General features: G+C 43.4%; 1 protein-coding gene across 5 annotated transcripts in view; it reads left to right on the forward strand.

Moving 5' to 3' along the window:
* MEIS1 (Meis homeobox 1) overlaps positions 1–27,080 on the forward strand; it is a 235,288-nt gene that overhangs the window by 47,089 nt on the left and 161,119 nt on the right. For all 5 annotated transcript variants that reach the window (XR_004624944.1, XM_034659232.1, XM_002917735.4 and 2 more), the window contains exon 8: positions 26,735–26,880. Coding sequence is in view for 4 of the 5 variants with exons in the window: in XM_034659232.1 (XP_034515123.1) it covers positions 26,735–26,880 (146 nt within the window). In the remaining variant the exon portion in view is untranslated. The remainder of the gene's footprint in view (positions 1–26,734; positions 26,881–27,080) is intronic.

Raw genomic sequence — 27,080 nt, forward strand, 5'->3', positions numbered from 1 at the left:
CTTCAGGAAAGAAACTGTGTTAGGACTGGTGCTCATTTCTGAGTGGGAGTGATGGTATAAGAAGGAATCGAGAATCTAGTACTGTTCCCTTCCCAGTGGAGGGTGCTTGTCTGCCCTTTCAGGACAGGGGTCATTCTGTGGTGGGCCACTGAGATTTCTGCTGATACAAGACCCCCTTCTATTATCCATTGCTCTCAAATGTCCCAAGTCGTGTCTGTCATTTTTACTTTTGGAGGCAATGATGAGGAAGTGAATAATTAAGAAGAGAAATGGGTACAAATGGCACCTTTCTTACCACAAGGCCATTGGTCTACTGGATTCTTTAGAAGCAAAGGCTAGGGTTCTCTCTCCACCACATATTAGGGTGTTTGTGAGAAGATGAGGTTTGCAGTGAGAGTCAAGGTGATGTGTTGAATGGCGTTCCTCTTATTGATGATCAGGTTGGGATGGGTTCTGTGCTCTCAGGGAACGTAGGTGGAATTCCCTCACAAGAACCCAGCTGAGATGGACAATGTAACAAAGTTTCTTCTCACATCTCTGGTCTTATCTTGTCACAATAATCTTTGGTCTTTGATGAAGCTATTGGACAATATCAGGCCTTTCAGTTTCGGATGCCAAATTGGGGCTTGATCCCAGGACCCTGGGATCATGATCTGAGCTGAAGGAAGACACTTAATGACTGAGCCACCCAGGCACCCCTTTTTTGAAAGCTTTTATTTATTTATTTGTCAGAGAGAGAGAGAGGGAGGGAGGGAAAGCACAAGCAGGGGGAGCTGCAGGTGGAGGGAGAAGCAGGCTCCTCAGTGAGCAGGGAGCCTGATGCGGGACTCAATCCCAGGACCCTAGATCATGACCTGAGCAGAAGGCAGATGCTTAACTGACTGAGCCACCCAGGCGCCCCTCAACTACTTCTTTCGCCCTCAGGATTACTGGTGGTGCGGACTGTCCACCCTTCCTCTCCCCCACCTCATTGTTCTCATCTCTTCTTGCTCTTCTTTATACTCACAGTGTTGTGGCCCCATTATGATGACAGCAGAGACTCTATTTTGGCTATTTTAATTTCTTTTTGTAATCACTCACTCATGACACAGGAATGTGTTTGAATTTTTGGTATTAGCTGCAAAGCCATCTCTCTTCAAGGAAACTGAGGTGGTTTCCCAACAACCAAACACGATCCCGTTCCTTCTCAAGAGAGGCATTTCTCATCCGTGTGGCGATGACTGTTGTGTCGTGGCACAGGGCGGGGGCCACCGCTAAGCCGACGAGGGACACGGAAGTTGGCAAACACGGGGCAGCCCTTGTGGAGCCTCACATTGAGATTCTTCTTCCACATGTTATTTGTGAGCATTTTTCTCCACTTTTTATTATGAATATTTTCATACATACAGAAAAATCAAATAAATAGTTTAATAAGTACCCACAACTCACCAGTCCATTTCAACAACTGTTACCATTTTGCCATACTTGCTTTGTCAATACACGTGATGTACACACGTATGTGTTTATATTACTATATATTCCTCTTTGGTAAAAAAGAACATGTAAGAATCCATACATTTTGGAGGATATCGATAAATCAATGATACCTCTATCCCCCATCACGGTGCTGAACCAGTTGTTTTGGCATCTCAGAAACCAATGCTGAAACATCAGGAGAATAGAGTTGTGCTTGATTCTAGGTGAGGGTCAGCGCCTAGTGATCAATTTCTATTTTAAATACTTGTTTATGTGCGCCTCACGCTGGGGACTTTTAAGTGTCTTTCTCTGAGGCTGTGTGGCGAGCTGCAGAGACTGCTGTTGCTGGAGACGGTGTTCCGGATCTCTCCCCGCTGGACAAGGTACAAGCCCTGTGCTCCGGGTTGGACCACTCACATAACCTCAGTGGGAGGAAATTGCTTCTGGAAGTAAAAGAGGTTGGGCTAGGTCATTGAAACGTTTTCCTTCGCTTCTGAAATACTGAAATTCTAAGAACCAAGTTGAACAAACCTGGGTAGAATGAAGAACTTTCAATAAACAGTTTACATATAGATTGAAATTTGCAGAAGGTCAGTAAATTCCACATAATTTCATGGTCCGTGAGGAGAAATTCTGACCCTAGGACTTAGGATTGGTAATAGCAATCAAAAAGTACAGACCATCCCTGATAGGTGAGTTTTCTGAATATCTAGGTGCAAGGTAGTGTCATGGATTTGATTCTTTTACGCACAGATATAGCTGAAAAGGTCCAAATGCATAAGAGCTTTTTGAATAGATGTGGAATATATAACTACTTTCTTTGGTTATTACTGACATTTCCAAGTGATTTACCTATTTAAACACTTGTATCCTGCATTTTTCCTATACTCTATCTGTGCTGGGGGAGGGGTGTGGGTCAGGAATGACAGGGAGAGTTGGATTCACATATTACATCAAGCGAAATAATCATTTTAGTAAGATTATATATGAAGTTGCCTTTTAATGTTTGGAGAGATTTTACATTTCCCCACTTTTTCAAATGTAGACTTCTGAGAATAATATGAATAGGTCAAGTATACACTGAGCTTTTGAGAAATTATCTTTTTTTTCTCCTTTTGAGAAGTGATGAAGACTTTTTTTTCTCTTCTGTTATAAATCATTGGACAATAGGAGCATTTATTTGTCATCTTGGACTTAATCTGTTGGTGACAAGCTGAATGCATATGTCTTAGCACACAGAGGTAATGGAAACGTCAGCCTGATATTGGCTAGTGAAATTTTCAGCAAAGTCTTGTTAGTATAACATCTGTTTTAATAAATGGCATTAAGAGATAGAGGTGTTCTCTGTTCCTAATGTAAATTTCCTTCTGCTGCTTACCTGCCAATGTGGGTTCCTGGAAGTTAATTCTTCCTCAGGTTTTTGTTTTGTTTTGTTTTCAACTATTTGATGAGACATCACACTGCCACAGGCCAGCTAAAAGGGATGTATTATTTGAACCGCTTCCATTGTTTTTAAAATCATTGTTTGTGTTGTAATCCTTTCAAAGAGCCAGCCAGTAGCTCCTTTCCTGTTTAAAGAGTAAGCTCTTTCCACTGGCAGATCACCTTCATTTCATCCTGTGAAAGCTCATACTGAATTCTCAGCAACGGTGCATTTTTAGCATCAAGAACGTCCTACCAAGAAAAACCGAATATGGTAAACAGGTAGAAAACTACGCCTCAGTTGTCTAAGAAGGCAATTGTTTCTTGCTTTTGGAGCCTTGTGTATATATCCCATTTGATACAATGAGCCTCTGTAAACATTTGCACGACTTTGTAGTTGAAACACTATATATTTTAGAAGTAGATGAAGGAAGGTTTTTCAGGTTGATTTCTAATACAGCTAGTTTACTTTTCATCATTGGTGCTACTTTGAGGTTTTATTGCATTAAAATGTATCTGTGTTGTTAATAAAAACCTTCAACAAATTTGCTTAAATATTGGTCGCTGACAGGATGTGGGACAAGCATGGCATTGTGGAGAATACCACCCTGGCCCGAGTCAAGTATAGAATGCTGCAAACACATTGTGCTAATTTTAGCTTACAAAGAGGATGAAGATAAACTGCCTACCGCTAGTTTGCCATATGCTATCCTGGTGATAATATTCAAGTGCAAAATATTCCATAGAGAGTCTTATTGTTTCAGTAAGAGAAGCATGGATAAGAGTTAAGCAAATTTCTGCTCAGTAAGTTTATAAGAAATAATGAAGTAAAACAATTCTCAAATGCAGGTAGATGAAATCTGCTAAATTTATTTTGGCTTTATTGACTTTCATGGGACTTGACAGAATTAGTTTTGGTTTATATTTGATCCAATTTTATCTATTTTTCACATGTAAATCTTAAAAATCAATCTGAATAAATATTGATCTCTTTCAGAAAGGCAAAAATATAGTTTGGATTGCATAAAACTGCTTAAAAGACAGCATCCCTTGAAGTTCAATAAAGGAATAAAGCAATCTGTTCAACTGGTTTTAAAATAACACTTTAAAAAGCCTTTTTAAAAATGAAAAAGTCAAAATCCATTACATTTCCATATTTGGCAAATTCAGCGCCTACAGTTTCACCGAAGAGTGTTTGACCTATTTATTTGTCACTGAGACCACTTCACAGTGAAGGGATTGTTAGTTCCTGCAAAACTGAGAAAAATCCAACGTGCATAGTGCATTTGCAGATGGAAACAGACTGTGTAGCCGGATTTGGAGGGTGGGTTGGCTGGGAGCTTTGTGTTCACAACTGGTGAAAAGCTTGACCTTTAGGTGACCTAGGTCAAACAAACCCCTAACTCAAGAGTTCTCCTTTGACATGGATACCTGTTTGGGGAAGGGGGCCGAGAAAGGGAATGGAGATAAAATTATGTTATGGAATTGCAAGCTGACTTCTTTAAAAGTTCTAGTTGCTTGGCTGACTGGGGCAAAGTGTCTATCGTAGGGCATTACAAAGGACCCCAAATCTGTTTGCAAGTATCAAAGGGAAAACATGATAGGGAAACATTTCTTTCTTTCCTTCTTTCAATGATACAGGCGATGCATGGGTTTTTTTTCCTTCCCCCAATGCAATATGATCTGGGTTGTGATTCACAGGGTTGAATGAATGGGCTGAGCTCCACTGATGAAAACATTTGATAATGTGGAAAATAAAAGCCCTGGCGAGGAGATGGCAGGGCTTCCATTGTTTGTCCCCACACTTTGTTTTTATAGGGGTTCTCACAGGAACAAATAAATTGGAGTAAATAAAAGCAAACTAGCACTGTCGGTCCGTATCGTGGCCTCACACATGCTCACAAGACAACTCAGGCAGGAAACTAGCAAGGGTCTGTTCCCGACCATTCACGTTGCATCTTTATCTCCCTGGTTCATTGTTCGCTGCGGAGTGCTTAAACCTCAACTTCCCAAATAAAAGCTTCCTGTTGCTTGCTTTTAAATATAGTTTTGTTAAAACAACAACAACTTTTAAAAAATGGGAGAAATGAATTAAGGAAGCCAACTGATATAAAAGGGAATAAGGCAGCTCTAGTCTGATGGGATTCTGAAACTTGAGGGCCCAGATCACATGGCTAGTTCCCCTTGATGCAATAAAACTCTCCTTTTAGGTACTCAGCTGTAGGAACCCATCTCTATGTCTCCACAGGAGGTAAGAGTGAAGGAGAACAATGAAAATGGTCGGTGTTTCCCCACATCTGCCTTTTTCACTGTGTTTGGTTTCACTTCGTTTTAACTTTTCAGCATTGTCTGGGGGGTGTGTGTGTGATAGATTTGCTGCCCTTGCAACTGTGGGTTAGAGGAAAACCCATCCCTTATTAGTTGTGCCCCTGCTTCAAGATCCTTTAATGTCGGTCTATCTGAAAAACTGTATCCATTCCTGTGGAAAATATGGTTCTTATTCCACCTTAATGGGTGGGGGTTTACTCTGATACTTCCTGCAATTTTGGAGGAAAGGGCAGCAGTTTTCTCAGGCCTCGGATATAAACAACATTGTTTATGCTGTTTCCACTCTTCGAGTCCTCTGTTTGTGCAGGCCCTAACACAAGTGGGTCTGTTTCGCATTTAAAAAATTAGTGTATGTTTTCAGAATCAATCTATCAAGTTAGGCCAAGAAGTGGGGTGAGAATGCATGGTTGGGGGTTACCAAATTCTGGCTTTCAAAACCTGCTTGACAGGCATTTGTACCTCTGGCCGCACACTCACGGGACGCTGGGGCTTGGCATAGTCCATTCATCCCATGATGAAAGCAATCGATTTGGGTTCCTCTCCCCTGCTCATGGCATAATACACCGTAAGCTGCACCAGAAAATTAACAATGCCACCCAAATGGCCCTTTTTGAAGAGAACGCCTGTCATGCTAGAATGTGAACAACGTTGTGAAAATGGAGCATATTGTAGCCATTTAATAATGGATCTGTTAAAATCGCGAGTAGTACGGGGGCGCCTGGGTGGCTCAGTCAGTTAAGGGTCTGCTTTCGGCTTAGGTCATGATCCTAGGGTCTTGGGATCAAGCCCCGTGTCAGGCTCAGTGGAGACCTTGCTTCTCCCTCTCCCTCTGCCGCTCCCCCCTTCTTGTGCTCTCTCTGTCAAATAAATAAATAAAATCTTAAAAAAAAAAAAAAGGATCACTAGTAGTACAGTGAATTACAATCTAAAGGCAAGGAGCTTGTTAAGCCACAAAGAGTGAGCATCCCCTCACTTGTGTGTGTCTGTAATGGAGGAAGGCCAAGTGGAGGGTGGCTGGAGGGGGCCCGCTAGCACGTGTAAGCTGAAGGGTCCTCACCCAGACCCTCACAGTCCTGCGAGGACAGAAGACGTGGCCAGCTTGCCAGGCAGCCCTAAACCCTCCGTTCTGTGTGAGCTGTCACTGCCCTTGTGCCCATGTGTTCTGTAGGAGGCAGTCAGAAAATAGGATATGCCTGCAGGTTGTTTCGACCCACGAGCGTGACGCACACTTCCTTGGCAGTTTTCTGAAGGGGGACTCTGGGATGCTGAGCCCTTCATTTCTAATCCAGCTCTATTTGCTACATTCAACACTGCACAAACACAGTCGAAACCTCTTTCACTTGGTTGCCTTCTCTACCCTGCTTTTGAGAGACTGCCCCCTGGGCACTAAGCTAAGAACATTGCTGCTCTCATCTGGCGGGGTCCAGCAGGAGAAGACTGTCAGGAGGAAGGCAAATACTCAGTCCTGTGTGCAAGTCTCCAGTGGACTCCAGGCTGAGCACTCCCAGCCTCCATCAGCCTGGTCCTGGTCCTGGTCCCAGCCCCCACAGAGCGGAGGCTCCAGGAACTTCCTGGTTGTTTGTGCAGATCTGGCTGTCCTAAGTGACGGCCAGGCGTCCCACACGGATGCGAGTGAACACTGTAGTTACCTGGTGACTATCAGTCACTTGGAATAATCAGCTGGGAAACTCTTCCTTTTTCCTATTCAGGAGATTGGAAGCTTGTCTCATTGCTCTAAGGAGAGTTGCGTCTTCTTGGCTATACTGTTGAACACAGTTTGGAGCCTGTCACTGCGCCCTTACTTTTGGATGAGTCCTGTCACTCGTTCCTGTACAGGTATACCCATCTTCATGCAGAAGAATCACAGGAGGCTGATGTTCCACCAAAGTGGCCTTTAAACTTTGGGGGCAGACTTTGGGACGACGTTGCCTGGTCGAGAGGCCTGAGTGGCACGGACACAGAAGCATTTGACCCACGGTATTAAAAACCTAAACTCCACACGACTAGTTTGTCTAAGAGATCACTGGCTATCCCTTGACCGTAAGGCAGCTGCTATTAGCAGGAATGCTTGTACTTACCGCATGATCTTGAAGACGTCAGTTGGGGTTGAGTCTGGGGCTCAAGCCTCTCCTCATCGCCCCTGACACTCTCCCAATGATATGACTGTTAGTCTTTGAACACGAGTGCATCCTCTGATTTCGTCTGTTGTGATCTATCCCCTCCCAGTTTAACCGGGGGCCTCTCTGTCTTCCTGTTAATATTTGTACCTTACTGGACAGTTATGTGTTGGACCTTGAGTTGCAGGAAGGACTGAGGGATTCGAGTCTTGTTAATACCATTATTACTGCGGTAGCTTGTTCCTTATAAATGAATTCCCCTTTTCAACTGTACCTTTAGAAAATGATCTTGGTTTTCTTTTATTATGATATCAATAATAATAAATTGAGCCAAGAAGTTGTAATTACGCTTCCATAGCCTCTGTGGAGTGGTTAAAAAACATATCCATGTGTTATGATGTTAATTTCCATTCATTACAAATGAACAGGGACAGAATATTCCTGTTTGATGCCACCTTTCACCACACATTATGACTCCCCTACCAGTAACCCACACAGTCCACTGTCCTGCCCTCCCTAATGTACTTTCTAATAAATAAGGCCAGCTGAAAACAGGGATGTTCTGCATTAAATATAAAATGATGATTTTAACTGCTTCTACTCAGACTGACCCATACATCACTTAATCACACCCATTTAAGCAGAGAGAAGGAGAGAGAGAGAATGAAGATATGAGTGGATCATCTCTCCATATTTTGTTTGGTGGCAATATGAGGAGAATTTAGGCTAAGGATGGTTTTCTAGCCATCTCGTTGTTTCCTGTGGTGCATATATAGTTGGTGGTCTGATGGGCTGTATAGAAATGCAAGTTTTACCAGACTCGTGAAGATGGCACTTCATTAGTTTGCTTGTGGCAGAGTAGCCTGATGTAAGAGATGTCCTTGGCCTTTCCTCTCCTTTCAGTCATTTGAATCAACAAGTCAATCAATTGTTCCATAGGTAATAGCTCTCCTTGTATAAAAAGGAGGATTTAGGAAATGCCTGGAATGCATGACCAAATTCTTTGTTAAATTTTCCTAATTGTGAATTTTGTATATTCCACACATGTGGAGAGAGTGGAACTAACTTGGGGCAAGAAATTTAACTTTTTTTCTGTAGAGAAACAGAAGCCGGAAAGATAAAGTTGCTTTTCTGCTGTCTCACCCCTCCGTTAACTCTAAATAAATCTAAATAAATTTATGATTTCAGTTGGCCTTCCATTCAGCAAGCACTGGCTGCCCGCTAGTGAGTAGGCCCTGAGGATGTGCAGTGGTGAACAAGACCCGCCTACTGGGCTCACAGAGCTAATAGACTAGTGGGAATGTCTGGTATATACACCGGCCACGGAAACTCACTGTGATACCAGCTGTGATTGTTTGCACGTGGAAAATGCACTGACCCCTGTCTTGGTGGATCCTGGAAGTTCTTCTAAAGAAGGGGCATTTTTTATAATATTTCACAATTTCCCAAGAGTTTTCCTGTGTATAATTCTACTCCTTTTCACAACACCCCTCCGAACTAACTAGTTCCTTATTCCCACTAGCCCTTTGTGGACGGAGGCAGAGAGGCTTAGCAGGGCTGAGTGGCCTCACGAAGGCTATGCAGACAGTAGTGGCTGGCCTGGAACTTCAGTCCCGGGCTGTGACCTGTAGGTCAGGCATGATTACATATGTTTGGGGAAGTGTGGAACTTGGAAAGATAAGAAATCGTGGCCTGAGGTTGTGAAATCACTGTTTGACTATCTGGGATTTTATCCCTGACTCCCTGTTAAGTTTAGGAAGGCCTGGAATGATCATTCCACATTCAAATAGCCCAGACTCCAAATACCTGCTTTCCCATTAAAGAACAAAACAAAACAAAACGAAGAAAACAAGCATGTACTGAAGAGAGGCGATTAACATGATGGCTCAGTTCTACTTTCATACTGTTGGTTTTCATCCTTTCTTTCTTGATGACATGGCTCCAGATAATCACATTCCATGTCTTGGAAGTGTTTAGGCTTCTCTGATGGAGATTATCTTTCCCTACTATGATTATGCGTTTTCAAAACCCGATCATACTCCTATTTTCTGACCAGAGAGAAGACAGATGGGTAGCTTTGGGCCTGTGGTGACCCACCATACAACTTTCAACCAGGCTTTTTGCTCAGACTAGACTAGACTGTTCTTTCCTGTGGTTGTCTCTTCTACACAAGAGGAAACTTGTTGCACCAAATAATTGTGGAGATGCCTGACTTAGGGAGAGTTACTTCAGAGGTTTCTGGAAGGAAGAATGAAATACAGAGAGGATGGCCATGTCTCCCACATCCCCTTCAGTATCAGATATGGAAATCGTACTCTCACAGACCATCTGGATTTGACTGGAAGTGATCTGGGGCTGTTTCCTGGTTTGGCATGCCAGACGGGGAGGAGGCAGGACATGCTGAGGCTCAGGAGCCTGGCTAGAATCTCAGGGACACAGAGCCACTGGGCAGTAAGTGGAGGATGGGGCAGGGCCAAAGCATCCGCATTCTTAAGAGGAGTGAGGGCTTGGAGCACCTGATGTGGATATGCAGGCTGGCCTGTGTGCAGGCAGCTGGGTGGTCCGAGACAGAGCGTCCAAAGGGTGTAGCAAGTTCAGGCCTGGCATTTCGGATACCCCGTCTGATAGGTGGGACCAGCAGCAAGGAATTCTAGGCCACAGGCCAACTCAGAAGTCAGGCAGGGCTGGGATTGGCGTTCTGAGGTCTGTTTTCAAGGAGAGAATCCCCTCCAGCTGGCACTTCATGGGAGCAGTATTTAGCCCTGGGAAAGAAGACTGGCAGTGGCTGGGGGAGGGGAGGAGAGTTGAGATTCCCAGGCAGCTTGTGGTTGGGGTCAAGACTAGGCCCAGAAAGGGACTAAAAGCAGAGGGGGAAGCGAGAGTCGTGTGCACACTGGAGGGTCACATCTGTGCGAGGAGGTGGTGGCTGGGTGACTGAAGCTGCAGGGCAGCGGCTGCCCCTGCGAATCTAGGTCCAGGGGAGCATCGTGGAGCCAAGGCTACTGTGACGCTTCCAGTCCTTGTGGGATGATGGTGTTGGAAACCAAGGGGTGCCGGGTGCGGGTGGACTTTGTGGAGAGGCTGCTGCAGGAGCTCAGGAGGAGGTGAGAGCAGGCCGGGGAAGAGACAGGGTGCGGAGTGCTGTAAAGACCAACATCCTTTCTGTGGGGAAAGACGATTTCTGCCTTTCGTGGATGAGAATAATTCATGGATTCTGCTACTTGCTTCTTGCCCCAGGAAGATTTCAGATTAGCATGTAGGTGATGTCATCACCAAAAACCCCATGGATGTGGAATGCTGCTCCCCCTTGGGTGTGGGGGGCGGCCTGAGTGTCTTCTGGACGGGGCTGGTGTTTCATGAAGCAACCTTGTTTGTATTTCTGTATCCCTCCTGGAGAGGAGACTTTCCTTTCTTAGATATATAATCGGTGAGAGAAAATAAACTGCTGTGAGCTTGTGGTCGGTCCCTTTTCCGCTCTTTCTCTCAGCCGAGGCCCATCGGCGTGGCCGGCCCACTTTCACAGAACGCTCGCGGGTGTGCAGAGAGGGCAGGCTCGTCCCAGCTCTCCTACGGGCAGAACCTCAGGTTCCTGACGTGGAGACACATGTGAAAACCATTTGTGTGATGCTGGAACACGTGTGCTTTGTAGTTGGGTAGAGGACCGCTTTTAGGCCCTGAGCAAGGGAAAGGGCCTCTGCCCGGCCCTGCTCTCGCGAGCTCAGAACTCCCCTCTGCTCCCCGACGGCTCCTTACCCGACTTCCATAACCTACGTGAAATCTTTCCCTGTGATTTTCTCCTTCAGTCTGTGGAGGAACATTCAGGACAAGGGCCTCACTTTTTTGCAGTGTGGCTATTTTTGGCACCCTCCCGTTCTTGTGTATCTTCCCGGGATCCATAAACACTTGGTATTTATTTTTTTCCTTGTACATTTCGGGTGGTTTTCACATTTAACCTTTTACATTATCTTTGACTAAGAAACAGTTGCTTGCACCCTTCTTCTCTCCTCCTTCTTTGATTTCAGTAGAAAGAGTATGATCTAGATGTTTATGAAGTCTGCACCGTGGTCAGGCTTTGTGCTGGCTGTGGACAGCATGCAGCAATGAGAAGAGACACTTACTGCTCCAGGAGATCTTTCTAGAGGTTAAAGAAACGCATTTTGACTGTCATCGAATCGCATAGGTTAAGTGGAGAGAGTAGTCCTGGAGTGGTTAGGAGTTTAGCGTTGAGTCTGATGTGGGCTGGAATTTACAACGAACTCTATTTCCTTATCTGTACACTGGGGCCAATGCAAGGATGACATGAGTTAATTCAGAAAAGCACTCAGTGAGGTATGTATTCTCCAAGCAGCTCATCATTGTCCGTAAGTAGGAGTTGTTTCTATTGGCTATGAAAACAGTTTGAAAAAAAACATAACAAGTGAAGGTTTTTTTTAAATATGGAGAAATTGGCTGTTGTTTTTTAATTTATTTTTCCCATGATAAATTTAACTTTACCTTCTAAGGTTTTTGTGAGGATTCATTAATTGATCGAAAATAAAGGCTGAACACCTTTATATTGAGCATATTATATTTATTGAACAATATATATTTATTGAGAAAATAAATATTAGTTTTTATTACTACTGCTATTCTTACTGTCTAGACAAGAGATGGACAATAATTTGAAAATCAGCCCTGTTTTTCTGTAGGGCATCCCACTTGTCCTAGACCTTAAAGATACTTTCTTTAATGATATAACTGCTTTTCATATTTGTAAATCAAAACCAGAAGCCTTTGCTATTGATTACCATGGAAATATTATTTGGAGAGCAGAGGACAAGGTATTATGAACTGACCTATTTTGTGTGGGGAGTGAGAACTTGTATTAATAAAACGTGTTTCCCGCGTATCACCGTCCAGCCCTAGGCTGCCAGCATCCTGTGGTGGGGCCGCTTAGACAGCACCGCCCACCTATTTTCGTCTGAAGCACACAGACAAAGTTCCAAGTCATTCCAGGGCTCTTTGGGGGGGAAAAAGGAAAGAAAAAAATGAAACTAGTATGCAGTGCTAGGAGGCTGGGTGTATGTATTTTGGAAAAGTGGCTGCTAGGAGTGGGAACAGGATGGGGGAGTGAGGACATATAACTAGAGTGGCCGTGATTGTTTTCCTGTGTTGGGTGCAGGGCTCAGGAGAAAGGTCCCCTTGCTCAAAGAATGTTCTCAGTAGTGAAACAACGACGGGAACTGGCATTCACTGCGCTAAGCCAGGGCTGCCGGGTTATGTGTTCAACGTTCTATGTAGCATATTTTATTTAACCTGTTCAATAACTCTAAGGTGTACTATTACTATGCTTCTTTTTTTTCCAGAGGGGCGAAACAGAGGCTTAGAGAGGTTAACTGACTTGCCCAGGGTCATGCAGCTATCAAGTGGTGAGGATGGGATTTATGTGAACCTAGCAAATCTGACTCCAGAGGCTACACTGCTCTCTGGTAATACCTCCCGGGGCAAGAAGTGAGGATGTTGTGTGTGCTGGGGAGATGAAGGAGAGAGGGCTGTGACACTGTCAGAAAAGAGAGTTGCGGGGCGGCTGGGTGGCTCAGTCCGTTGAGCATCCAACTCTTGATTTTGGTTCAGGTCGTGATCTCAGGGTCCTGGGATCGAGCTCCTCACTCAGCGAGGCGTCTGCTGGAGATGCTCTCTCCCTGCCTCTGCCCCTCCCCCCACCCACGCGTGCCTGCTCTCTCTCTCTGAAATAAACAAATGAATCTTTAAAAAACCAAAACAAAATACAAGGAGAGTCGCCCATTGGAGACATCCTGGCTTGTTCTGATACTCCATTTCGTCCTAGAGACATCATGACGTGATGTTCAAAATGAGGACATGAACAGCCTTTCTCCCATCCTTGTCCAGCGGGTGCAGGTACAGCGCTGTCTGGATGCACTGAAGGGAGACTGTCTCACCTTCCACTGTAATGAGGCGTGTGCATGCACCCAACACTCTCCAGCTTTATTTGCCGATAGGGGAAGATCCTCCAGAACCTTGCTAAGATGCACATCACGGTCCTTGGACCAGTGGCACGGCATCGGCAGCCCCCGGGGAGCTTGTGAGAAATGCAGTATCTCAGGCTCCTCCCCTACTGATCGGAAACTGCATTTTAACAAGATCCCTGGTGCTTCATAAGCACGTTAAAATTGGAGTGTCACTGCTGTAGCAAGTGACTTATCTTTACCATGCCCACCAAAGTAAGTCACCGCTTGACGAAATGTGCTTATTTTGAGCAAGCACCTGTCCCTGATTAACTGAGTGACTGCTGTGTGTGCCACAGAAACTCTACACAAAGACTAGAGCCTTGGATAATCAGAGGAGAGAAGGTTAGATGTAATAACGGATACATGCCAGTAATTCTCAAACCTTATCTTTCAGAAACTGTTGGGTTTTCAGATGGCTTTACAATAAGAGAATAACAAGCTTTCCTTTCTTTTTTATCCCAACTTCTTTCTTGCCTGTTTTCCTTCTAACTAAACTTAACATCACTTCATTCTCCCACAAAGAGTTCCTAATCTACATTTTACAGCCTAGTTCCATTTTCTTTCGAATGCAGAGAAATCTCCCTGTATAGAATGTCATCTGGGCTTTTCTGCCTTGACGAATGGCATTCCCTCTTGCTCCAACTTTTACCTCATTGCACTAGGTCGGTCCCACCCTCTCATCCAGCTGTGCTCCACCTTCAGCGGACCGCTCATCCTTCCTGTAAGCACCCTACTCTTCCCTTCTCCCTCCTTACATACTGAGAGCAGAAGAAAAGGGGTGAAGAACCTGTGAGCACCTTGAGGAAGGATCCCTAGGAAGCCAGGGAGGGTCAGAAGATGGACTGGTGGGGCGCCTGGGTGGCACAGCGGTTAAGCGTTTGCCTTCGGCTCAGGGCGTGATCCCGGCGTTATGGGATCGAGCCCCACATCGGGCTCCTCCACTGTGAGCCTGCTTCTTCCTCTCCCACTCCCCCTGCTTGTGTTCCCTCTCTTGCTGGCTGTCTCTATCTCTGTCAAATAAATAAATAAAATCTTTAAAAAAAATAGTCATATAAAAAAAAAAAAAGAAGATGGACTGGTGCCCCCTGTTACCCCACTCACGATGCTCACACTGAGGGCTGTGCTCCATCTAGCTGCACAGACCAGTGAAATGAGGGCAAATACGTGAAAAGAGTTGCTACAGAATGTAGACACGTGATTCTGGTTTATCTGCTGTCATTCAAGAAGGATGTGGTCCAGATGAACAGAATCCTACTTTTTTTTTTTTTTAAGATTTTATTTATTTATTCGACAGAGATAGAGACAGCCAGCGAGAGAGGGAACACAAGCAGGGGGAGTGGGAGAGGAAGAAGAAGGCTCATAGCAGAAGAGCCTGATGTGGGGCTCGATCCCATAACGCCGGGATCATGCCCTGAGCCGAAGGCAGACGCCTAACCGCTGTGCCACCCAGGTGCCCCAGAATCCTACTTTTTTAAATATTAAAAAATTTAGGGGCATTTTTAAGGAAAATGTCTCCAGACTGCACAGACACTGTATCATATCTAATTTTAACAAGCTTCAAACAGTTTAATTCAGTAGCTGCCAGATTTATGGCACTGTGCTGTGTATCTTGTGTTTGCACAAACATCTGTAGCATCCATGTGGCTGCTTTCCCCTATTCTGAAGGACCCGCACAGGCCAGGTTCTTTTTTTGCCTCTTTATCATCTTACATTGTTACAAAACTCTCAGTCTACAAACTATGAGGCAGGAAACCAGATGAGTAAACTTTTGAAAACAGCATCTAAAATACACACACCGGTTCTCAGATTAAGGGGCTTGTGGTCATTTCTCTGTAAAAAATATATGAGCTTTGCCACATATAATCTGTGATTCCCAAACTTGGCTGTACATTTTAATCATCTTGGAGTTTTAAAAATCATTAATGCTGGGATTTCGCCCTCCAAAATACTGATTTAATTGGTCTTGGGTACAGTGGAGGNAGAACAGTTTAATTCAGTAGCTGCCTGATTTATGGCACTGTGCTGTGTCTTGTGTTTGCACAAACATCTGTAGCATCCATGTGGCTGCTTTCCCCTATTCTGAAGGACCCGCACAGCCCAGGTTCTTTTTTTGCCTCTTTATCATCTTACATTGTTACAAAACTCTCAGTCTACAAACTATGAGGCAGGAAACCAGATGAGTAAACTTTTGAAAACAGCATCTAAAATACACACACCGGTTCTCAGATTAAGGGGCTTGTGGTCATTTCTCTGTAAAAAATATATGAGCTTTGCCACATATAATCTGTGATTCCCAAACTTGGCTGTACATTTTAATCATCTTGGAGTTTTAAAAATCATTAATGCTGGGATTTCGCCCTCCAAAATACTGATTTAATTGGTCTTGGGTACAGTGGAGGCATCAGGATTTATAAAAACGGCCACATGATTCTCTGTGTAGCCAAAGTTGAGAACCACTTCAACTGCTTCTAATCTGCATGTCAGAAACTTTTTTTTATTAAACCCTCCTTTTCAAGTGATTTTTATATAACCGAGTTTGTTGGAGAAGGGATCTCTTTGATAAATAAATGTTATCTTTTCTGTGTAAGTGTACATACACACACACACGGAGTATATAAAAGTTTAAAAAATTATATGGCAAGCACTTGAGGATCTCACAAAAATAAATGGTGTGTATGTGTTTCTGTGTGTGTGTGTGTCTGTCTGTCTGTCTGTCTGCCTGTCTGTAAGATCCCATGTGTGGCATTTGTTTTTTGCTTTTGTTTTTGTTTTAAACAAGAGATTTATTTTCATGGTTAAATAGAATTTTGTGGCCATTTGTTAATAAATGATTTGTATATTTTGGGAAGAATATCTCAAGGAATTTGGCATGCATTACTATAATTCCATTAAAAAGGTAAAATACTAGTTCCTCAAATGCTTTCTAAGATGTTGATTCAAAACAAAAGTTTATGAGTTTTGCACTGTTACCTTTGTAATTGTAAGCATATTTTCTTTCTTGTTTTCTTAGAAAAAGATTCGGGGATTTCCATTTTGTTTTACTGTTAGTATAAATACAATGATTTCAGTAATATCATGCAGTGTACTCACATCCTGAAGTTTCTAAGACTTCATTAAGAAGTTATGCTGTTTGTGCAGGGATTTTCCATGGTGTTTAGTTGTAAAAAAAAAAAAATGCTGAACGGATGAAAAATGAGTAAAATCCGTGTTTTTTTCCTTTCCTATTCATCATTGCTGTTTGTCCTCTGCGTGTAGGTAACTAATTTGCTGTTGTTCCCCTGAGGGAAATTCAAGTCAAAAAGTCATNTGCTGAACAGATGAAAAATGAGTAAAATCCGTGTTTTTTTCCTTTCCTATTCATCATTGCTGTTTGTCCTCTGCGTGTAGGTAACTAATTTGCTGTTGTTCCCCTGAGGGAAATTCAAGTCAAAAAGTCATATTGAATTACTAGAGAAAGGTATTCCAATCTCAAAAGAACAAAGTACAATGATTTAAAAAAACAACAACTTGGAATCTTTAGCCGACTTTTTGGTGTGTCCTGTACGTATCTGTCCATGGTCCTCTACTTATAGGGATACGTACAGAAAATAAATCTTAAGTCAACTACAATGTGAACGCTGACCAACTCCGACTGACAATTCTTACTCTTCATGAATTTAGAAAGTCCTGTTTCTTCCTTCCATTCTATTATCAATGGCATATTAAAAATAATTCAACAGATTTTCTTGGTGTTCCGTAAAAATCCAGTGAGCATTTTCATTCTGGGTCTCAGCTATTTGGTTGGGTTCTTTTCATATTTTTTACCCTGCTATGTTTTATGCATGGTTTGTGGTCTCCATGAAAAATCATGAAGTGATAGATGCTTAATAGAAGCCTTTATTTGTAGTAAAGGAGTTATTCCAAATTTATTCCAACGGGTTGGCGATCTCTGAGTTGTAAACACCCAGATTATTGGAATGTCCTCCATATACACACAGATGTTCAACCAAGATCTTACTGCTATTCTCACTGCTGTGCAACCCCCAGGACCCATTCACTGTCACCACAGTTTCTGTGAAAAAGAGAGAAACACTGAGCAAGGTGAGAGATGCATGGCTTCCCAAATGCAGGAGGGATGAGCAAGGGTGGAGTGGTTGGGGGGGGGATATAATGACAAGTTTGGGAACTTGACCCTGGGATCTTCCGAAAGGCTGGCATCTGCTGATTAAAACAACAACAAAATTTTCCCAGCACCAGCTGTATTATTTTTTTAACCTTTACTTACTACTCTACCTGAAATTCTGCCATTTAAAGATTCCTTTGCATTAACAAATTTTCTTTCGAAGATGCCCACATTTCTGGGAAGGTGAGGGGGCAGCAGATTTTCTTGCTGAGTTTCTATTTATGCTTGCAGATCACTTTCTACCTCAATAGGTCTGGCTCAGATCAGCTAGATGGAAAGGCTGGGTATTTGGGTTGTTGGGAGATGGTAAGTGTGAACTCAGAGCAGGAAAAGGTTAAGTCTGGATGGGGTGTCCACAGTGGGAGGCCAAGTGCTCCTACAAGGCACTGGGAGGCTGGGAAACTCCAGGACATGGATGCTGAGTGGTGGAAGGGACATCTAAAAAAGGAAGTACTAAAAGCACTTACACATACTTTAGTATTTCCCTAGGCAGATTCTATGTACAGAAATATGAGGAAAAAACTCATCTTCCTCCTTCTTCTTATACTTTCTGACTTGCTGCACCTAGAGCTCAGATATCAGAACTTCATTCACTTAATGAATTGCTTCAAGCAAGCCTTGGGACCCGACACCATTCATAACTTGCTTCTGTGTGAAAATATGTTCCAATGTCCAAACATCCTACTTACAGATTAACTTCAGAGTGTAATCTGTGCCTACACTGGGGTCTGCCTAAGTAGACTCATTGCTTTTCCATTGTCCCTCATTCCACAGTCTTAATTTGGAAGCAAGTGCTTTGTCAGGTTGAACTAGAAAGAGACACTGGGGAATGAGGCTTTATTTGGTAACATTTAGGTGATATTGGGGCATGTGACAGACAGGACACTGATGATGCCACATTAGTACGTGTATGGGTCACTATTCAGAACCCACGGGACAAACACCAAATCCTGACCGTGGCCCCTGAGGCTCTGAGGGGCCTTGCTCTGGTCATGTCTCCAGCTTCACGTGGTCCTGCTTTCCCAGGTTCCAGTTCTGTGGTTGTAGCATGCTTTCAGACGCAGGGCCTTTTATACCTGCTGTTCCCTGGCCTGCAGTCCTTTCTCCGCTCTCTGCCCTTTTAGGCTGCTCACCACACCCGCTTGATTTTCTCTACCCTTCAGATTCTGCTCCGCAGTCCTCCTCAGTCAGTTTTCTTTGTTTCAACACTCCTAGACTTATATTTCTTTGTGATTGAATACAGTCGTACCTTTATCACCGTGATTATTTTGTTTCACATCTGTGCCCTCTGTCTGGAAAGCTCCATAGAAACAGGGACTCTTTTATTTTGTTCACCATTCGTGTCCGTCATGGTTGACATAGTGTTTGGGACATAGTCAGAATTCAGTACATTTCTGTCAAAAGAATAAATGAATGGTAAGAGTGACCACTTATGCAAAAGATGATTACCTGTGTCGGGCTCATTTTTAAAGTCCACACTTGACTTTTTAGAAAAGGAGGCAGTTCGTTCATTGAGAGAGTTACTTTCTCCAGGCTCCGAGTCTCCATTTCTTCTGTTAGGTCTCTGTGATGTCAGGAGTCCACTAAAGGGCTGAATAAGGCTGTGAGCTCATTCCATAGGGGCTAACTATTAACAAATAGTTGTCACTGTTTAACAGACCTAAATCAACGAGAAAGGAAAAGCTTCATGGCAAATCTCTGTTAAGCCAACCTTGGGAAACGTACCTAGACATTTCTTTTTATAAGTGCCAAATAATGTGTTTATTTAAAATTTGCTTATTCTTAATCTTCTCCTCCACTTTTCCTTACCTCTGTCTTATCAGTCACTGCCATTAGTGTATCTGTGACACTGGCCATTTCTTATGCCTCTTCCAGAACCTCACACTGCCATGACAGGTGCCAACATCTAAGTCCTTATCTTGGTTGCCAAAGGAACCACCTCAAGATTTTCAGGGAAGTCGTGGGTGGTAACATAAAACATATGAGAATGTGCTTCCCTCTGTTATTTTTCTTTGATCAACTGAGAATCGCTTTGAACTGAGAACAAGGAAATGTCAAACACCTAAGGATGAGAAGAGATGCAAAAGGGAGGCGGAGGTAACAGAACCCTAATTCAAGTCAAACTCAAAGGTGAACCCTTGGATTTTAGACAATTATGTATTTGTATATCGACTGCAAATTTGAAGGTAGATGAAGTCTGTGTTTCTCTTAAAAATGTGTAATTAGACTTATGGGGTCATATTAGGTTTTCATTGATCTTATAAAATCCTTTCTAACGTCTCCGAGGACCCTGTGGCACCTCAGTCTGTATGACAGTATCAGTTACTAAGGTCCTCCAACAACCTGTTGCTGAAAAATTGCGGAGGCAGGTCTGGAGGAATGCTGTGGGGAAGACCGATCCATGACTTGGCCACACTAGGGAAAAGCCAGAGTTCTGGAATTTTGTATTTAGCACCGAGTCTATGAGGTGTGAGCCTGGAGTCTGAGCTGAGGATGCAATTGTCTGCTGAGAGACAGTTGAGTTTTTTTGCTAGGGTCAAACTGGAAGACATGTCAAGTATTATATTTAATTCATTGGGAAAACAAAACTTTTGCTTTATTTTTTAGAGTTGAAGTCAGGAAAAAAGCACAAACAGCACGAAATTTTAGTTAGGTAAAGAGTTTTAAATTGTAATCGAAGGAAGTAGGAGTGTATTCCTGAGAGACTCTAGCAAACACTAAAAAGAACTCTGATTCCTTCACTCAGTCCATCTTTTGTCCAAGATGAGCTGAAAGATTCTAAGGAAACGTCCCAGCTTTGGAGAATGCATTTCCTTTATGTTTTCTTATAGTTTTACTGATTTTCCTTGGTGAATATTCTTCAAGAGTTTAAGTATGTATCACAAAGGATGGTAACAGCTGGAAATTGAAACTGGTTTTCTCCATGCAGTGAAAAAGGAAATGCATTTGCTCATTCATTTAATATGCCATTGACAAGTCTGTACCCTGGACACTGGGGTAAGCCCGGGGCTAGAGAGTCTTCGAGGGGAACATGACCCTGTCTCTCCTTTCATATATCCTGTAATCAAGCCGAGGGGACATAGACTACAGAAATTAACAGTCCTGCTAGAGTGTGACGTGTGCTTGGATGGAGGAAAGTGAGAAAAAGAAAAATTGGGGGTTAGGGAGGGGTGTCACTGAACAGCTAGAGTCCCGCACATGCTTCTTAGAGGAGATGGTGGTTGAACTGAACCTAAAAAAGGTCACCAAGCAGGGCGTCTGGGTGGCTCAGTCATTAAGCATCTGCTTTCGGCTCAGGGCGTGATCCCAGGGTTCTGGGATCGAGCCCCACATCAGGCTCCTCTGCTGGCAGCCTGCTTCTTCCTCTCCCACTCCCCCTGTGTGTTCCCTCTCTCGCTGGCTGTGTCTCTCTCTGTCAAATAAATAAATAAAATCTTAAAAAAAAAAGGGGGTCACCAAGGAGCTTGCCAGGAAGGACGCTGCAAAGGGGCTAGCGCAGGGAAATCCGAAGAGGTGTGAGAGCAGTGCCTGCAGGGAGAGGGTGAGAAGGTCAGGAGGCTCAGGATCGGGGTGGGGACCCAGCAGCAGATAGGCTGGAAACACCCCAGAGGGAGAGGGAGAACGTGAAAGACCTTCCATGCCAGGCTCAAAAGTGTGACCTTTATCCTAAAGGCAAAATGATAGCCAGAGCGGGATTTTAAGAGCCAGGGTTAGAAAATCAGATCTGTATTTTAGAAAAAATCATTCTGGCAGCGATTACACATTCTCAATGACAAAACACTTCTTTATAATCTCTGAAGTATTCTAGCTGGTTCCTGAGAAAGGGTTGTCTATAATTCTCACCATTTATCCTCTTAACATAACACAGAAACATTATCCCATCTGACTTCTGGCTAAGTAGATACAGCCATGATCTGGAGAAGTGGGTTTGGGGTAGTTTTACATTCTTCCTAACAACCTGGCCCACTCGGATAGTTCCACTACAGAAGAAACCCGACCTCTCCATACTGATGGGATGTTTGCACCAGCAGTCACTGGAAGGGCAGGAATGTTCTACACGCCGTGTAAGGGGTGAAATGCCATATTCTCTTGTAGATGTGCTGTGTGAGAAAACAGTCAAGAGGAAAAACCCTTAATACTGGATGAAAGTTTAGCCAGCTTACAACACGAGCTGTACAGCCTTCATGCCTTTGAGCTGACCATTTCGACACCTTTCAAGACATGGTAGAATTGACTCCGTGTGAAAGATACGATTACAGATGGCCTTGGTTTTGAGTCGACGTACATGTCTGAGACAGACGTTCTGTTTCCAAACACTTGAAGATGCGTAAAGTAAAAGTGAAGGGGAGAACCTGGCCGGAAACTATGGAGTCTCGATACAAAATTGTAAATGAATTGTCGCAATGCTGTGGTGCCTTGCAGCTCGGCTTCTAGCAAAACAAGAAGGTCCACAACCTTACACCTTCATTCACCCCTGCAGTTGAAAGTTCAGATCCCTAATTAGGAGTTTTGCCTCAATGACAGAAAGAACCCTCTGACAGACAACCCATTTTTATTTATACCTGCTGACCCACTGACCCTGGCAGTTCCTCTCCCTTGTGATGTAAATCTTGGGCACTTTTGGGGTTTTGTTTTTGCCTGGCTCAGAATAGGTTTGGGGAATGGGCAGTCCTGGGTGGGGGGAAGAGGGCGTCAGGAGGAAGAGAGAAATGGGAGCAGGGCTTTGACCTGCCAGAGAGGAGCCCCTGCTGACACGGTCAGTCTGACCCATTGAATGGCCTGAATACGGTAAATGCCGCTTTATCCTGCCTTGAAAGGCACGAGATACCACAGTCTAAATGCCTGGGCATGCTTAAATAGGGACTCGGGATGTTTGAGTTGAGCGTGTTTGAAATCTGAGCTCTCTGACAGCCTGGGAGCTGCCACAGGTCACCTGCCTTGCTCCACAGGGACAGACCAGGTCTCACAAGAAATTGTCCGTAGATGAATTGTAGTACAAATTCCTTTCTTTGTTGGTTGGCCTCTTTCACTAGACCATGGCCTATAAAATTTTGTAAAAACAATTCTTAAATATTATTTGAAAGGGCAAATGGCCCACGCTGAAAGGTTTGACAGTTTGACATATAGTGCATGGTTTTGATAGCTCGGAAACTGGAAAGTGCGGCCAGGATTCTCCCCCTGCTCGTTAGAAGCCTGGTGTTTTTCACGGAGTGTCTTGTTGCTGCCGAGTCCCTCTGCTCCCTGCAATCTGACAGGCAATGAGTCTGCTTCAGTGAGCGTCAATCCTCTTAGACTAATTCGTGAGCGAGCAGAAAAATGGCTAGCACATTTGAATCCAGCATCCAAAGAGCCCAGAACCAGGTATTCCCAATTAAGGAGCCATTCGGATAATCATATCAAAGCAGATTGCTTTGGAGGCTTCTCGTAAGGCCGGAGCCAGTGCTGAGAGAGGGAGAGAGAGAGAGAGAGAGAGAAAGAGAGGAGCCCAGAGTTTCACTTGAGTGAGGGGGGAAAAAGGGATTTGAGTGGCGCGGTCTCCTCAGAGCTGGGAAGTCGCAAGGAAGTGGATTTCTGCATGAGAATGTTGCATATGTGAGGGCAGCCTGTGCTCTGCGCCCATCGGCTGCCTCTGCATCGCCAAAGGCCATTTTCGGGAGCCTCTGGCCCCTCAGTCACTGGCCTGCTAGTTAATTGCCACACGGACTTCATGACACATGGGCAGATAATATGACATTTTCGGTTTCTGTCACTAGCAAACGCGACGACGTTGCTTGCACTAGTTGCTAAGAAGCTGTCAGAAACCATTAGCAATTGGCTAAAGTCGCCCTATGGCATTTCCTCATAGCATCAGCAAAATGAGCATAAATCACCCACTGGAGCCTACTGCTATCCTAATGAGGCTGTAAGCTTGTTTATGGACTAGCATCATTTTTATGATTATTTCCACCTTTTCAGTTTGCCTTCATTTGGCGGCAGGAGAAGTCAGCTCCGGGAATGAAGTCACTGCTGACATTTTACAAATGTGGTTCAGAGCTGCTGCCCGCTGCCATGTGGTCGGCCGGCGGTTCTCCAAGTTTGTTTAGTGATCTTAAAAATAAAAAAAGGAAATAAATCCTCCCGAGACCGCATCGAGGTGACTGTATCAAATTGCAGAGTGAATGGAAATGCTAAAGGTACAATCGACCATTTAGACTTTTCCTCTGAGGTTGAGACGTTTGGAGATCAATTTTCAATTCTAGAAAGTGGAAGAGGTTAAACAATTTATTAAAATCTATGAAAGTGTTTGCTTTTAGAATCGTCTGTTTCATTATGCTCTTCTCCTTCTCCATCTTCTCCATTTCCCTCACTTGTGTCGGGGAAGGAGCAGGGTTTATTGTTTTAGGCTTTTCTGAACATGCACCAGTATTTACACTGGATTGAAAGCATTTGCTTCCAATGAAAATCTTGTCTTAGATTACAACCCAGCAGTGTAATTTCCCTCCCAGATGGGAGTAAAGTAGCAGTATTTGCCTAAAAACAGTAGGAAGAACAAACTGTGCATTAAGCCAAGGCTGTTTTTGGCTTGAGCTAATGATGTAATAGAAACCTTTTATTCGGGAGAGGTCACTGCCAGGGACTGAAGGGGGTGATCTGGCTCCTGCTTGAAAGGTTTCTCCATTGTGTCTACATAAGTCTTCACTTAAAAAATTCTGTTCCTAATGCTGCTGCTTTCATACAGCAGAAATAAACAGGAAAGGTTCTGGTGAGTGTTACACATGGAATGCAGAAAGCCTTCCTCTCCTAATGGAGTATATAATTCAGGTGCCCTCAAGGCACGCTTTCAGGAATTCTTTTGCCTGAGGTAATGGGAAGCTAAGGCTGCTTTAAGGCCTTGATTATCTATTGATGCGCAAAGCTGGAAAAAAGTCATCTCCGCTGGATTATAGTAGATATTTCCATAAATTATCAATGAATTCTCTTCGAGGCAGGCACTAGGCATTGCCTGCTAAATTAATCTGAAGGGGTTTTGAGACGGATGGAAAGGCTATTTTTTTTAAAGGTGGAAAACAATCATGGAGAGGTGGTGAAAAACTGTCATTAGGTTAGAAGCTTTTCATTTTTAATCAATGATCAAGTAATATGTTTCTTTTCCTCAGTTACCTTTTGCATATTGAAAGTGGATTAGCCCATTGAAATTTTAAATGCTGTTGAGTTGGTTTCTTTTCTCATGTTTCTTTAATGAATTGTTATTTTATATGGTGAATTGCTTCTCTGAATAAAAAGCCTCTTTAAAAACTGGACTTTCAAGGAATTTATTAGGCAAATCCAAGGGGACTCCTTATAAAACACTTGGTTATGCAAATAACGAGAATTTTGTGGGGCGGAAGGAGCACAGATTTAGGGATGCGGGTGTCTGGTCTGGCAAGGGCCTGCCAGCCCCATCCCTGCTGCATGACCTTGGGCAAGTCACCCGAGCACTTTCTTTGCTGCTGCTACAGCGAGGGCTTTGGAATTTTGGGTCTTTAGGATCTCTTCCACCGAGAGCACAGCTATGATCCTGTGGAACTTAGAACAGATGAATTTTTAAATACAATAAAATGATGGATTTTTAAATTAAGAAAAATCACACTCAGAAAAGTTCTGCAGAAGTTTTGTGTTTGTGGCATATGCTGTAATCATAGCAGAAATGTTGAAATTTAGTCTGTTCCTCGCTCAACAGTTTTTAAACTTTACCTCAGTATAAGTTAAGGCAATTTGGGGGCAATTTCCTTTTCGGGGGGGGGTGCGGATGGGCAGGGGACTCCTGAGGGAGCTGTTAAGAACAATTGACTAATGGCAACATAATGACTCTAGATTAGACTGCAATAACTGAAATCAAGGTGGTACATTTGTACCTAGCGTATTTAGGTAACAGAAATAAGGGCTACGAAATAAGTTCACGAAGAGGTGTGACTGAGTGTGAGGCTAGTTCTAATGCACAGTGGCTAGGAAACTTGTCTTCCCGGAGTACCCGATTCCTGGGGCATGTCCACGGCTTTCCAGTGACGTACATAACCCAGGGACCGTGCCCTCAGGTGTATGCATTGCCTCATTGCAAAGCCTTGCTGCTGTAACTCTTCTTCCTGGGCCCGATCCACCTGTCCCTTTCTCAAGGTCGGTAGCTTCCTTGGAGAGCTGGGGCAGCAGGGAGGGAGGCACGTTTGACAGAAGCTAAGGTGCTTTTTAGCGTAGTGGGTTTAGTCCGGGCTTGTTTTCCCTCCGAACTTTTGTGCCAGAACACAAGGTACTTAGTTTCCATTTGTACCTTGTGACTTGTTTTGGACAGTGTGGTTATATGGGCTGAAATTTCACTTTTTGTCTTATTAAACACGGCACTGTAAAAGGAATACTACATTTTGTTTGTTTTATTGTGTCACAGAGCCAGAATATTTTCTAGAAGAAACAACATAAATGTTATAACACAAATCAATGGAAGAGTAGGATCCAGTATTCAGGAATTTGTAAACAGGTGATTTTTCAAATGAGAAAAATTTAAATCTAGAAGAAATTTTAGAAACTGCCTTGAATTTTAGGATAATGCAGTTCCAATTGACTATTAGTTTAACATCACTTTATTTGACTTACATAGTAATTGTTTCCTAATTAAAAAACTATTTCAGGAGTTTTGCCCTTACTAAACTTGATGCTCTCTTTTTATGACAAGAAAAATTATATTCTATTTGAAGCATTCCTATGTCAAACCGCTTAGATGATGGATTACTTACATTTCCATGGCCTACTTTAGTCTTAAGATAGATCACTTGTGGAAATAGTTGATATCTTAAATGCATCTTCTCACAAGTTGACATCAGCGACTGTATGTGGGTTTGAATCCCTGGGCAAGGACAGAACCTCTGCCCATGGCCACCACCATATTTGACTCCCCAGCAGGAGTTTCACTTAACACATCTCAGCTGTACACATCTGAATCATTACCATGGCAACAAAGAAAGGCACTAAAGAGATTGGCTATTCCCCTTCATTCCCTTTGACCTTTCCCACTGTTCTTTGGAAGAAGTTCCTTAGACCTGACTACTTTTGAGCCTAGGCCTTGTTCTTTCTCTTTGTCTTGGAAAAACAAAACAAAACAAAACAAAACAGTACCAAATAAACCATTAATCATTTATATTGCTCTTTTGGTTTTGTGTATATCCAGAGGCATTCTATTTGAATAAAGCATGTCAAGGTAGCATCAGTCAAAATTTGATTCACTATGTTTGCAGGTGATGGCTTGGACAACAGTGTAGCTTCCCCCAGCACAGGTGACGATGATGATCCAGATAAGGACAAAAAGCGTCACAAAAAGCGTGGCATCTTTCCCAAAGTAGCCACAAATATCATGAGGGCGTGGCTGTTCCAGCATCTAACAGTAAGTGGATTCTAAATGACATATGTACACTAAATATCGACGGTGAACCAGTTGTGATAGAAAAAAAAATGAGGGAAAAATTATCCCTCTGCACTTGGAATATTTCCTAAATCACTGTGTTCCCTTAGTTTTGACAAAAGTGTTAGCACTTAATTTCCTAGATACTTACCCCAAATGAGGAGTTTTGTTTGAAGTTCACT

The sequence above is a fragment of the Ailuropoda melanoleuca genome, chromosome 4, assembly GCF_002007445.2.
Source record: "Ailuropoda melanoleuca isolate Jingjing chromosome 4, ASM200744v2, whole genome shotgun sequence".
In the NCBI taxonomy this organism is placed as follows: Eukaryota; Metazoa; Chordata; class Mammalia; order Carnivora; family Ursidae; genus Ailuropoda; species Ailuropoda melanoleuca.